Source organism: Drosophila willistoni, chromosome 3R (genome assembly GCF_018902025.1).
Source record: "Drosophila willistoni isolate 14030-0811.24 chromosome 3R, UCI_dwil_1.1, whole genome shotgun sequence".
NCBI classification, from domain to species: Eukaryota; Metazoa; Arthropoda; class Insecta; order Diptera; family Drosophilidae; genus Drosophila; species Drosophila willistoni.
The window spans coordinates 2,745,773-2,761,524 of record NC_061086.1 but is presented as its reverse complement, the minus strand read 5'-3'; the positions used below and the strand labels follow the sequence as shown (position 1 = coordinate 2,761,524).

Here is a 15,752-nt window from a genome sequence, read left to right as displayed (position 1 = left end):
ACATTTTCATAAAAATTTGAGTATCCCCATGAAATTTACCAATATGATAGTATTGAATATAAAACCTTAGATCCCAAAATTTGAATCTTGAATAAAACACAAAATACAGTCAATATAAACTGTATGTGTATGCGTGGCGTGCTTTGCTTAGGGAACGATGGAAGAAGAAGAAAAATGTTTAGTAAAAAGAGTAATAATGTTTTGTTTATGTATTGAAGAATTGAGTTGCAGGGAAAGAAATTTCAAATGTAATGATATTATTGCCAAGGACTGCAAGGGTATATAAACTTCGGCATAGCCGGAAATAGCTTCTTTGATATTTGTGTCTTATTTTGCATGCTGTGTATTTATGTTGGGCACAAACGTTGCGTATAAAGTGCACTTTACGAATTTGCGCATTTTTATGAGGAGATTTCAGCATTTCATTTGAAGGCAACAACCACTGTCGAACCACTTTGAAGGTTATTACGATTTCTTTTATTTACTTTCTTTTATTTGTACTTTGATTTAATGGCTATAAAAAACAAAAACCAAACAAAAACTGAAATTCTAAAGTGCGTTGGTGGTTGGAGTTGTATTCGTGTGTGTGTGTGTGGCAAAAGAGGCATAAAAATCACAAGGCATGCTGTGAATTTTAATACCAACTCATCGTACCACACATAATGTTTTGTGCTCGTCCGTCGCCATTTTGATTTTCCACTTTCCGGCTAACGTGGGGCTTTAATTTTCTGGCTTTTTCTTTTGATTTCTTTTTTTACAATTGAAACATGGAATTGCGTTTATTGCGTATGTGTGTATGTTTGTGTGTTGGTACCAACACACAAACAGTGCAAACAAATGCGAGAAGCTTCCTGTTCTGGCCATATTACTTTATGGCTCAAAAAAGTATGCAACGATTTTTGATTTATCACTCTGGCAGCTTGCGTTTGTGTGTGTATGCGCTGCGTGTGTGTACTTATTTGTATGTATGTATATATAGGCATGTACATACATATATATAAATTGAAATGAAGTGCCAGCCACTTTTGTGCACATTTCAGAGATTTTAATCTTTATTTATCGCCACTGCGGTTGCTAGGCCGCTCTTGTTACCACTGCAAATGTCTCCCATGGCCTGGGGTAGAATTTATGTTAAGCAGCAGCGGGAAAACGCGTCTCCGGCCTCCTCTCTCTTTCTCTCACAGCATCAACTTTAAACCCCTTTCCTCCAATTTTTATTTTTGTTTCAGATTGATAAATGTTAATGCCTTTATAAATGGCAGTCGCATATTTTAACACATATTCATAGGCAAGTGCAGCACATATACATACAGATATATCAAAATAGGCCTCCAGCCTGTCAATATTCATATATATTTAATGGCTATTGAAAAACAAGAATATATTTGCACTTCCACAGCATAAAAACCATTGCAACACATAGGTTTCTCTTTCTTTTTTTGTGGCTAGTTTGTTGGCTTCGATTGTTTTTGCACGAATCGGCGAAATGTTTGGTCGGATGTGGCCGCCGTTTGGCTGTGTGTTTGCATGAAGCAATCAGCGCAAATATGCACACAAATTCCACCTGAACACGTGCATATTTCATGATATGACTGTAAAATGCATGTGCGAATGTTGATATGCATATGTTTTTGTATGTGGGTATTAACTCACTTTTTGCGAATTTGATTTAATGCAATTGTAATTTCAGATTTACTAATACCCATGCACATGCCAAATTTTAAGCCACAATCTAATGACCGAAGGAAATTGCAAAAGCATTTAGGTTCTTACATGAAAATCCTGAATTTAAAAAGATTTAAGAGATATAAATAGTTCAAGAGGATAAACCAGAACTGACAGTCTAAATCAACCAACTACTATATAATGATTCTGACATGGACAACGGCAGCTGACATCCTTTTTTTGACATTCTCATCATTGAATTATATAAAGCACAGGTCAACGTTATCCCAAAGTCAAAATGACACAGATATGTATTTATCATTCAAAATTCTTGAAGATTGAAAAAATTACCAGATCTCTGGATAAAAAAATGTGTTGGATTCTTATCATGTTTTATGTTTGAATTAGAATTTGTTTTAATGCCCTTTTTCTGCTTTGGGTAACAGCCAAAAGTCATATTGATTCCTCCGTGTAAGAGTTTCAAGAACTATAAGACTGATAAACCGCAGGAGTCTAGTTTTTCGACAAATGTCTGACCTCAGTCGAAACAGAAGAAGCCACAATAGAACATTTCGATAAGGCGTATCAGCCAATCCTTACTCCCATATTAAACCCTATTTACCATCAAATAAGGCAAATTCGAAATGGGAAACACTTTTTATGCCAACAAACAACAAATACATTTGTAAGCATTCTCACAGTGTATTTATCCAGTGCCTCACACTTTAGTTGATATTTAGTTTTTATTTGTTATTTAGTTTGCTTGTTTTCTCGTCTGGCCAAGTAGAATATCTTCGAGTTGAGCAAGTTTTGCCAACTTGGCTGACGCAACGAAGCAACTGGCGCCAACCCAAAATCACTAATGCCTCTTAATTATTATGGCCAACGGAATTGCTGCCAAAAAATTATAGTAATTCCTTACATCAACTGCTCCAAGCCCAACCCCAAAATTTAAGAGCTATGGCTAGCCAACCATATTGAACTCACTGCCATCCTCTGCTCTTATAAGTGGATGAGTAGAACAAAACTCGTGTGCGTTTATAAATAACAAGCACAAAATGTGCACAATTAGCTCTATAAATGGAAACGAGTTACAGCCGTAGCCACAGCCATAGTCACATTGAATGCCAAAGGGGGAGATCAGGGCTTACCATTCAAGGTCCACAAAGAGCAAAGAACGCACAACTCTTTAAACGTGACTCACATTTCAAACAGGATGGGCAACGGCACAATAGACGCTCTCCTTTAGGTGCTGGTTCTAGTTGTGGTTCTGCTTGGTGGATCAAACTCAACTGCATCTTCAATATATATGAAAACAAAGCGCAAATTATGAGGGCCTTCGGCCGTGGTCGACGCATTGGGTAAGCAAACATAACAAGCGACAACAGAAATCAAGAAAGCATAAAAATGCCCAGAGACACAAACAGAAATGCAGAGAGAAAAAGAGCGACTGAGAACTTCTGTGAAAACGAAAAAATTAAGTAGTTGTAGAACCTGTCTCTGCCTCAGTCCTATTCCCACTCCCACTCCCATTCCCATTCCCTGTCAGTTCCTCAGTGGAGGGAGCGCCTCAACTGATGCAACTGTTGTTGTCTGGTAATTGAAGTGTACGCGCGTGCGTCCCTTGGCAATCAGGCCAAGTTGGCGTTTTGGATGGCCAACTGCGACTGGGCGATGGGTGTGTGGGGTGGGCTTGTATTGCGGGGATACACACTCTTATTATGCTGTATTATTTACAATATGAGTGCCAATAGGCGAGCTGGCCATAATAAAATGCTATATAAATGGCTCGGCCACAGCAGGCAAACGTGCAACAGACGACATTTTCATTTACGATGCCGCTGGCTGACGGGACGAGAACGAGAAGGTTAAATTGAACGACGACTGTGACTGAGGAGGGGGCCATGGGTCTGGATTGGGAGTAGAGTGTCTATTATTTTATTTCTATTCCTTTCCTGATGGTTGTTGGTGGTGTTGCTGCCTGCCATCAGTTGTTTATTTATGTGATGGACTGTGCGTGTGTGGAAGTTGCAGATAAATTTACTTAGCTGGTTAAGCAGAACACAGCAGACCAGAGTAGAGCAGCGGAGACAGTGGGCCGCTCCACGAAACGCAAACGATGGCGACTGGCAACAGCTGGTGCAGAGCTCTCTGGCTTAAGGAAATGACAAGTTAGAAGTAGAAAAGTGGACTCAACTCAAGAGATTGATGATGATGCTGCTGGTGCTGCCACCATCAACATCTAAGTAAGAGAAAAAAGCATATACATATATTTAGGCAAATATCTTTGACCAAAGCTATTTAATAAATACTAAATAGACTTATACCAGTTTGATTACCTCCTCAAGTATATCTTTAAGTAAACTCCAGACCCTTAGATATGCAGAAACTTGAAAATTTTCTCAGACAGTAAATTAAAATCCATCGATGCACGTCCTGGGGATGATGATGGTGGCTCCTGGTGGCTTCTTGTGAGCTTAAACATCATCACCTTGCGAGTGGAAATCAATTTGCGTTAAATGTTTGCGCTTCCACCAAAACTAAACACAGATGAGATGGCAAACAAGTCGCTGGCAACAGCAGGATGTGCACTAAGCGAGCACAAGGATTTGAAGGAGGGCCTGGCAGCGTGAGTCAGCCGAAGTCGACCACAGTATATCCATTTGAATTACTTTCGGGTGGTTTTTGAGAGATTGGGCCTGGATAAACAAGATTTTCAGTCATCATCGTACGTCAGTCCGTCGAGCAGTCCCATTTTGTGGGCTCTCCATCCATTCTGGTCAGCCTTAACCGCGTTGCGGTAGCAAAGTCTCAACCTGTACAACAATGGCAGGCCATTAAACTTGAATGCGACACGCATGCTTGCCCCCAGCCCAGACCAGCCTAGCCCCTTTCCTCGCCGTTGAGCTGCCTTCTATTCCAATTCTCTCCTCAACGACTTGATGTACTTAAGCCTGAACTCAACAAGTTTTTGCATTTGTCTTGGGCACGAAGCGAGCATTATGCAAAAACTTTTAGCAAAGCAGATGCAAAAAATATAAAAAAAAAGAAGCGAAATGCTTATAGACGACGACAACATGATTAACAGACAAATGACATTACAAAGCCTTTCACTTGGTAAGTTTCCTTTCGTCATGGCAACGCCACTGAGCAGCATTACCACCAGCATCTCTCCATCTCCAGCTCCACCTCTTTGTCTCCAACTTTGGGCTATGCCTTTCTATTTTCAGCAAACAATACGCTGGCTTTGAGGCCCTTCGCCTTTGCCTTTGGCATACGCAAATCAAGTCTTAACCCCTTTTTTGCGCACAACTTTTTATTTTTTTAGTTGTTTAGTTTCATCTGCTTAGCTCAGCAACTTGAAGTTTTAGCAAAAATTTAGCAGGCAGCTGAGTAATGAATGAAGTGGGAGACTATCTTATGGATTTGTCGTTGACTTTGAAGTTGCGCTCTGAAAGTTGAGCAGCAGCTGCAGTTCCAGCCCCACTGCAAATTGTAGTTTTTCTTTTCGAAAGCAGCAAACACATCGTACACCACACCACACCAAACCACACGGCACACACACCACTCACGCCACGGCACTGATACAACCTATACTTAGTCACCTCCAACCCACCTCTGCCTTCATCCCTTCCTCCAGTTTAACTTCTTTCTTGCTTTGCACTTGAACGCCTCGCCAAGCCGCCGGCGGTTTGCACTTGAGCTGAGGCGTCACAGCGTAAGCAGCTTCGAGTAATTTAAATGCCCTTCCAAATCAAGAGTATAAACATAGTTTGATCAGCATCAGTTAGTTACTTCTTTATTTCGGTTGAAACAAAGCCAAAAATGAATTTGATCATGACATTCCAGTACATAACTTATATTATATGTACTTATTGTAATAATCGAAACTTATTGTTAAACTCTGTTCGTATATACATAGTTCAATACTAAATCCCAGTCTTGCTTCTAGATATTCGTTTCTTATTGTTAGTACAGAAAGTGGATAAAATCTTAAAATTGCAATATCATTCAATCCTGATTATGTTTCATATTTTACTATTTCAAATTTGAAATCTTTCATTTAAATTAATAAGGTTATAAAGTTTTAAAAATGAAAACGAAAACTAGCATAGTTTTGATTTACTTTGGAATTTTGCTCTTCGCTTGACATGTTGGTCTTTGACATTTCACTGACAGTTCACCGGTTTTTAAAGAAAAATTTTCAAAATGACTTAATCCAGAGAATGTTTTCTACCCTTAGGTTAAAAAATAAAGTACATAAGGCTATATATACTTTGGCCATTCAGATATTATCCCATTCAGTTACACAAGGTTTTTAGATTAAGCACCTAAAGGTAAATCAACTTAACTTTTGACCTATAAAACCAAAAATCTATATCGTTTCTCATTTGAAACACCATAAAATATTTTCGTTATTATGGCTCATTGTCAGATTATATATTCTTTAAGGATAATTCATTTGTTTTTCCCGAAATGTTTCAAAAATAAAAGTCAAACGCTTCATATCTTACACAACAAATTGAGGAACAATTTAAATAAAGACGTGTAAAAGACACAACGCCAGTCACTGAGGCAACTTTTTGTCATATATTAAATACGATACAACAGGTTGCCCTGCCCTGGTAGCCTTTTCATTTGAATCAACATCAGCATGAGGTACTTGAAAAAGAAACACAGCTGTTTACTCAAAGCTTCACTTGTCAATATATTGGTCCATTTTGCAGGCTATATAAACAAGGTACCAGCTGCCTCCTCCGTATGCACCACACCCATCCAAAGCCCACCCCATCCCTGTTGTGTGTGTTTGTACGAGTGTATTTGAGGAACCAAAAACATGAGGACAAGGACTTACGAAAGTTTTCAGAGTATTTCACAATCCTTTTGGGCAGACGCCCAAGTACATACTACACATAGGAAGGGAAGGAAAATGAAAACATTTCTAGCGCAATAAAAAGCGAAGAAAAAACCACAACCCAGGGTAAAAGCACTAACACACAAACATACACATACACTTGGTCAAATGTTATGCTTGTATGGGGCGAGGGTGATGTGAGGGGATTGGTTCTTAGTTGTTTCAATACTTCACATGCGCGTTAGAAGTTTTCTCAAGCAGTTGTAAGTTTTCAATAAGAAATTGTTAAACAAGTTGTAGATTTCTTTTACTTCTTCTTGTTGTTATTTTGAAATAATTCCACTTTTGCCATTTCTGCTTGCTTGGCACCGCTGCCCTGCCTCAGGTCTTACTCATGCTTGACAGAAATTGTAGTAATTAGTCATGATGATTGATGGATGCGTGCCAGAAACGCACTGCCAACTCAGAGAGAGAGAGAGCCATAGCATACTTTTTTGGGTTAAAAGTTTTCATTTAAAGTGCTCGTCGGCTGAAGCAACTGCAGAATGTGTCAAAGCTATTAAAATAAAGTATTTTCGTTGTTGCTCTTGGCATTCGCCTTAATCCAGATGTGAATTTTAAGATTAAATAGCTTGCTTGCTGTTGTTGCAGTAATAAAACGCACCGCAGGCATCCGAAAGCCAATTTTCTGAAGGCGCGCTGCGGGTGGCATGACTATTAAAATTAAATGCCTGACACACACAAATACACTCGCACGCATCCACACAGCTAAGACATACATATGTACATATATACATATGTAGCCGAACACTTGCAAGACTTTGTATGGGGCACATAAAAAGCGAAAAGGTAACAACAGCAACACCAACATCCCAGCATGAACTCCTTGCCAGTCGAACAATGTTTGCCCTTCGTCTCCATATGCCTGCGGTTGTAATTTAGTGTGCCTAATGAATTTAGTACCGTTACATACCGGTTAAGGTAACGGGAGAACGAGAAGTGGCAAAGCCAACGCCGACAACCAAGTGAGTGCAAAAATGCGCACTCAAATGGAATGCCTGTGTGTGTGTCTAGGTGTGTAGGTGAATGTGTGAAAAATCTGAGCCTTGGTACAAAACTTTTCTAACCTTTATTAACAGCCAAGGCGGCATCTAATTAAAACAGACATTGAACACAAATTAGTGCGCAGTACGCCAAAGTCAAAGCAACTCGACAAACTCTTTAAATTAAAGAACCCATCCATTGCTCCCGCTCTTCTCTGTCAAATTGTTGTAAAGTTAAGGACCTTGCTTTGGCTCACTAATACATATATAAAATCACTAACCGCCTGACAACTTAAGGATAATTCCATAGAGCATTTTGATCCCACTACAATTATGAGATATCACCTTTTTTCTCAACTAAAATTTCTTTTCCTTTTTTTTTTGTTTGTCATTGGCATTAGCCACTGTCAGAAATATAAACGTTTTAAGGATAATAGTTTTCTAAAAGTCAACACAAATATTTATGGAAAATTCGGCCTAATGACTTAAGTTGAACATTAAAACATGGAGATTTCTCATAACTGATGAGTACCGAGAAATCAACTGAAGTATATTTCTGGACAGAATAAATAGAATAAATGCAAACTAACCCTCTGAAAGCTTACCTAAAAGTATTTATTCATAATTTTAATTTCAAAAATTTCTTCTATACAAATCATATTTTGATAAATCTGTAATATTAATTTAAATAATAATATTGTTAGTACAATTTTTAAAAACGGTTCGATATTGTAGAACAAGAGCAATTACTTAGGACTATTCCACATTTTTAATTAATATTATGCTTTATGCATAAATGAATTAATAGTAATTCAGAAAAGTAGAGCCAAATGAACGGAATCTCACCGTCTGCCAAGCAATTGAATGATACTTTGGCCAAGGGATACAGCACTTTTGCTACAGCAAAACCTCCTGCCTCTGGGCCGTGGCCCCTGGGTCATTGCCCATCAAGCAAAAGTTGTCAACACCCTTACGAATAAAAATAAACATTTTTCGCTTCCCAGATTAGATTGCATAAACAAAACGAAACAAAACAGAAAGGAACTGAACAGAACGGAACAGAACAGAAATGGGATAGGTTCCAGCTCGTTGCAGGATATTTACACGGCCAGCGTGGCATAAAAGCGAAAAGTAATTTTCTTAAGTGAATATAAATGTTTAAAATCTTGGCAACTTAGCTCGTACCTACTCTTACTCTGTGGACTCTTGCCTGATTCTGCTGCTACTCCGGTTCTTGCTGCTCTCGAGCAGTGAAACTGAATGTGGGCATGGGTTTGACTCCATCTACTTCTTTGCTTGTCTTTGTTTAGATAAGGAAATTTAAATGCCACAGGGAAACAATTTGAAACACCCATCGACTTGGCTATAAATGTGTATACACACACACACACACATACCTAAACACACACAGGTGTTGAGATTGGATTTGGCCAACTTGCTGGCTTGGAATGATGATGCTGATGAAGAAGATGCGATTGGTAAACAGTTTAATGCCTTGAGAGTTTGCTTTAACTTTAACCCGTTTGCAAACTATTCCCAATTGCCAAGTGTGGAATTTCAATTGAAATCGCTTAAGAAGATTATTGCTTTAATTTAAACAAGTATCAGTTATTTAAACACATGTATTCAATTGAATTGCATTTGCACTGGCTTTTGGCGTTTCAAATGAATTTTGAATTTGGACCTTCTATTAAAATGGAATTGAGATTGATTTCTGACCCTAATTAATAGTCCGGCCCATGACAAGTCAATTGAATGCTTATGATGAAGTCATCAAAATTTTGTGAATTGAATTATGCCACGGACATAATTAAATTGCCTTATCAAAAACTCAATTTAAGTCTCTGACAGGAAATGCAACGAAAAAGGACGATATTTTTCTTCTTCTGTATTTTTGAGCGGGAAGTGACAAGAGCCGAAAAAACTTTTAATTGAATTCCTTTCAAAATGTTCGTAATGGGCACAATTAAATTGTCAACTTTAGAGAGAAGTCCTTACTGTTGCTCAAGTAGCAGATGTTGTTGTTGTTGCTGTTGGTGTTGGTATTGTTGCTGCTGTACGATAAAAGCAGCAACAACAAAAAACAAAATCTGGCATTATTCAGCAGTCGAGTGCATGACAAATTCATTAAATGCACAAAGCCCGTAAAGTGCCCATTGCCCACATGGAGATGATGATGACTACGATGAAGATGGCAAAGCAACGGCAACAAAGAGGAACAACATTTTACAAAATTTTATATACTTACCTATGTAGGTACACTCTGACCGTAATTACGCCACATTGAAGAGGGGAGGCAAATGGAGTGGAGTGCAGAGCCAGGCGTGGTTACAAGGTGAGCCAACCATGAAATGCAACATTGCTTTTGCGGCACACACACCCAGAGAGAAAGAGAGAGAGAGGGAGGGAGAGAGAAAAACAAAGAGTGCAACGCACACAGGAATAAAGACAGAAAGGGTTAGGGACAAGGAGCAAGGAGAAGGATATGGTTTCAGGACACCCATTGAATGCAACACTTTTCATATTTAATTTAAATTACATACATTGAAAACCAAAGCATTTTCCAACCTTATTCGAAACATTTACTGAATTTCGTTTAATCAACTTTTCTGATATTTTCCACAAAGGCGTACTGAGTGAGATAGTAATTAATTAGCGGCTGGCTACTAGTAAGTCGCATATGACAAGCGAAAACCAAATATTTTTGCCCCTATTAATTAAGTCACCGCCGAAAGGTTTTTGCCATTACATTAACACATATTTCTGTTATTTCATTCTCATTATGATAATGACAAATGTGCCACCGAATTTTCACATTGTTTGTCTAATTAATGGCAAAGAGAAAGAAAAGAAGAGAGAGAGAGAGAGAGAAGAAGTTCAAGTTACATTTTCATGTTTGTTAATTATTATCCTTGCTTCGGTTTCGTTTTAGCTTCTAGAATAATTAGGACCTATCTTCTGAGTTTTTCATCGCATCTTGCATTATGCGTCGACTGAATGCGGCTTCTAGGCTGCTTCTGGTGCTGGTGGTGCAACAGATGAGCCACTGGCCAACGAGCAAAGCGGACTTTGGACGCGACGAATGCAATGAGTTAAGTTCCGGTTCTTCCTGCCAGTGCCAGCCATCGATGTCCGAGTATGAGATTTACTGCCCGGCCAATATCTACAATCCCACATTCAAGCTGACGAAGCAACGAACGTCCAATGTCCAGATCGAGTGCTTTTTCAGCAATCACTCTGAGTACAAGCAGTTGCCAGAGCTTCGGATTGGCAACATAGACAGTGTCCAAATTCAGAGATGCCCTCTACCCGGACACACGCCCATATCAGGGATTTTGAATCACTTGGGCATTCCCACACCCAAAATGCTGATTTTCGAGAGCAACAACCTCGGAGTGAATCTCACACGAAAGCACTTGGATCATCTGCAGAATCTGAAGCGACTGCGCATCACTTCGCGTCTTTCAACCCACATCCCGTTCGACTTACTTAGCGATCTGCGTAACCTCAATTGGCTAGATCTACGTGTCAATGTGGTAGAGCTGCCTGCTCAGCTGTTTGCCAATCTGGAGAGTCTGGAGTTCCTTGAGTTGGGCAACAATGGCATAAGGCAGCTGCCACATGGCATTTTTCGCAGCCTGCACAAGTTGCAGCACCTGAATCTGTGGAGCAATCATCTGCGGAATCTCAGCAAGCACGACTTTGAAGGGGTCTCCTCGGTGTCGGATGTTGACCTGAGTGGCAATGGTATTGAACAACTTCCGCCGGATGTCTTTGCCCTGCTCACCAATCTCAGTGAAATAAATTTAAATGGCAATCGTTTTCGATCTCTGCCCGAGAATCTCTTTGAACATAATCGACACTTGAAGAACGTACGGTTGCTTAACAACCGCGTGGCTCTGCCCACTCTGCCACCTCGACTCTTTGCTAATCTGCCAGAACTGAAAGTCATTTTGGTGCGCTGTGATTTGGAAACAGTTTCCGCTGATCTCTTTGAAAACTCCGTCGAGATTACAAACATCACCCTGAGGGATAACAACTTGAGCACACTACCAGCCAAATTGCTGCAACATCAGATCAACCTCTTGAGTCTGGACTTGCGTCAGAACAAATTGACCCATCTGCCGGATACCATCTTTGCAAATACCAAAAATCTAGTGGATCTGAATCTTGCGGACAATCTACTCACAGAGATAAGCGCGTAAGTTAAATTTCTGCATTCGTTTTGCCTTATTATACCCTTCCAGAGGGTATTATAAAATTGGTCAGATGTTTGTAACGCACAGAAGGAGACGTTTCCGACCCCATAAAGTATATATATTCTTGAACAGCATGAGAAGCTGAGTCGATATAGCCATGTCCGTCTGTCCGTCCGTCTGTGCAAGTCAACTTCACGCCGCCATCTTAAGAGCTATCGTGCTGAAATTTTTTTTCTGCGCTTTTTATTATCTGGAGCAGATCAAGTATGAAAATTATCAAGAACGGACTACTATATCATATAGCTCTAGAAGAAACCTTCTCATAAAAATTGGAGTATCCTCATGAAATTTACTAATATGATAGTTTTGGCTATAAAACATCAGATCCCGAAAATTCAATCAGATCGGATAAATATAACACAAGTTACAGTCAATATAAATCGGCTCTACTACGTCATTGCTTGAAATCCACAGAGCAGCTAAGCACACGCATACACACACAGACGCAACACTACGTAAACTGTATGTGTATGCGTGCCAATCGCAGCATGCAGCATGCAGGAAGAAGAAGAAAAAGAAATGGAAATGATTTTTGGAAGGTTTTGTCTGTGCATTGTTGAATTGATGATACTGACAAAGAGTTTGGAACATGTAAAAATATTATGGCACAGGCGAAGTTAGCTTCTTTGATATTTTTTTTTTGTTTCATGCAATTGTGTTGCAATTCATTAATTCCAACAAATTTAATTTTTCTCCTTCATAGGGATATATTTGGACAACTGACGAATCTGGAGACACTCAGTCTAAGTCGGAATCATTTGCGAACGATTAATAATCGTGCATTTGATGCTACAACACAGTTGAGGGAACTCAACCTGGAGCACAATCACATTGACCTGCAACAACCGTTGCTGGATAGAGAGTTCCAAACAGGGATCGGGTCCCCATTTAGCCACTTGCAGCATCTCCAGACTCTCAATTTGCGCAACAATTCCATAATGTTTATCTATGGCGATTGGAAGTACAGTTTAGTTAAGCTGCGGAAGTTGGACTTAAGCTACAACAATCTCAGTTCACTGGACTACGAAGATCTTCAGTTCCTGTCCCAGCACGATGTCTTCATAAATATGACCCACAATAAAATCAGAAGCATTAATTTCTATGAGTTTTTGGATGCAACCCCATCGAAGAGTTTTGTCCGCGTGGATCTAAATCGGAATCCGCTGGTGTGCGACTGCGTAGCTCAACGATTCATCCAGCTGGTCAGAGGTGAGATTGATCCTAGCTATGCCAAGAAGCTGGAGCTACTGACTGACCAACTGAGCTGCAGTGAGCCCAGTGCGTTGGTGGATCGACCGGTGCGATTTGTCGATCCACGGGAACTGTACTGCTCATTCGATAAATCGGAAGATCCCAGCGAACGTGTGTGCCCGCGTGGCTGTGATTGCCTCGTGCGAACCATCGACCACTCGCTCATCGTCAATTGCTCCAATGGCAATCTAACCAAGGTGCCCAAACTGCCCATCCTGCCCTCCAATCTGCATCTCATGGAATTACATATGGAGAACAACACACTGCTTAGACTGCCGTCAGCTACTTCGCCTGGCTACGAGAATGTGACCAGTCTTCATCTCTCTGGAAACAATATCACTCAGCTGTCGTTGGGCCATTTGCCGCTCAATCTGCATTACCTAGATGTGAGCCGAAACAGCTTGCAGGGACTCGACCCACTTGTCTTGGGCTTCTTCAATCACACATTGTCTCGGCATTCCCTGAAACTCTCACAGAATCCTTGGGTGTGCAACTGCTCGGCCAAGCCGCTGTTGCTCTTCATGCAGAACAACTTCGAAACGATTGCGGATCGTCGGGACATCTATTGCATGGATGCAGAAGTTCCCACACGCATGGAGGATCTTGTGGTGAACGATATTTGCCCACAGCCCAAGGGACTTTGGATTGCTCTCGCAGTGGTTATCGCCTTGACTGGTTTCCTAGCGGGTATTACCGCTGCTCTGTACTACAAATACCAGATAGAGATCAAGATTTGGCTATATGCCCACAATTTGTGCATGTGGTTTGTCACTGAGGAGGAGCTGGACAGGGATAAGAAATTCGATGCCTTCATCTCGTACTCGCACAAAGATCAGAGTTTCATTGAGCAGTACTTGGTGCCCCAGCTGGAGCACGGACCCCAGAAGTTTCAGCTGTGTGTGCACGAACGCGATTGGCTGGTCGGTGGCTTTATACCCGAGAACATAGTGCGTTCTGTGGCAGATTCCCGGCGAACCATCATTGTGCTGAGTCAGAATTTCATTGAGTCGGAATGGGCTCGCATGGAGTTCCGGGCGGCTCACAGATCAGCGCTAAACGAGGGACGAGCTCGGATCATTGTGATTATCTACTCGGACATCGGTGACACCGAAAAACTAGACGAAGAGCTGAAGGCCTATCTCAAAATGAACACATACCTGAAGTGGGGAGATCCATGGTTCTGGGACAAATTGCGCTACGCTCTGCCTCATCGCAATCCCCTGGCAAATATGGGCAACGGGGCGTTGGTAAAGTCCGCTTTAAAGGGCTCCACCGATGACAAGTTGGAACTGATCAAACCATCGCCAGTTACACCGCCACTGACCACACCGCCGGCGGAGGCCACTAAGAATCCGTTAGTGGCTCAGCTAAATGGCGGCACTCCGCACACTGCCATCATGATTGCCAACGGCAAGAATGGCCTGACGAATAGCCTATATGCGCCCAATGGCAAGGCCAATGGCAATGGCCACATCAATGGAGCTTTCATCATTAACACGAATGCCAAACAGAGCGATGTATAGGATTGGGAGAAGGCAGAGCTATTTCAGTTCGAGCCCGATGACGAGCTTCTGTTCCATTGAGCAGTCTGAAATGAAGCCAGCCCCAAATCCCGGACCTGGGCGCATCTCCACCCATCAGCCGATTGATTTTCATGCCAGCGCTTCGATCAACTTAAATTCTCTCTCGCCTATTTAGTTTTAATTGAGGAAAATTTCAATTTTCAATCTTTCATGTGGCCTTTGTTGACGAGACGAGACGATACGACAATGCGAGAGTCTGTTAAGTGTTATTTGTAAGCTTTTAGCTTTTAGACACTGCGCTGACCTTAAAATCTCAAATATTTAGTGATTATTTGTATAATAAATTAAAATTGTAAGATTTAGTTTTAGGTTTTGAATTGAAGGCATTTTTTTACCTGATGCACGAATCTCCCAAATTGCAATTCGAATTCATTTTAATTTTCATTTCATTTTCTTTTTTTTGGGTTCAGATTTATTTTTACATTATTTACTTAATCACACAATATGACTTATCCAAATAGTAGTCTATAACTCTGACCGTAATCTGAATGTAATTGTGAACTAAAAAGAGATTCCCCACCCACCCCCAAATACCCCACACCACTTTGTATGTATGTATGTATGTAAGAGAAAACAGAAAAATCACTTAGAATAAGTAAGTAATGAAAAATGCACAGGTCATGACAACTGTACATAAGCTGAATACAAATATCCATGTTCTCTTTTTCACTCTCTGACACACACGCTATGCAAATATCATACTATATACATACTATATATATATATACATATATATATATACATATATATATATATATATATATAATTATCAGCAAAATATACGCAAACATTCGGTTATATTATTCATAATGACGCTATACGCTTATCAAGAGCATTGAGATCATTATTATTAAACAGACCAGATCAGACCTTCATCTATCAAATTTGTATGCAATATTCATATGGAATACGTAAATGTAATAAACTAGCGCGATCTAAACCATTAAATAGCATAAGTTCTAGGAAAGTCTCTGATATGTAATGCCTAAGGTACCTACAAGTTAATTCAGACACAAAAACACACTCATTTCATTATACATATTAGTAAAGATAATTGAATCTAAAACGTAAATAAAATATATTTTAAAAAATCGAA

General features: G+C 40.2%; 1 protein-coding gene across 1 annotated transcript in view; it reads left to right on the top strand.

Moving 5' to 3' along the window:
• LOC6650132 (protein toll) overlaps nt 1–15,752 on the top strand; it is a 32,088-nt gene extending 16,336 nt beyond the window's left edge. Inside the window, exons 3-4 of the mRNA XM_002072668.4 lie at nt 10,496–11,764; nt 12,526–15,752. Of these exons, the coding sequence (XP_002072704.1) occupies nt 10,548–11,764; nt 12,526–14,596 (3,288 nt within the window). The 5' untranslated portion in view covers nt 10,496–10,547 and the 3' untranslated portion in view covers nt 14,597–15,752. The remainder of the gene's footprint in view (nt 1–10,495; nt 11,765–12,525) is intronic.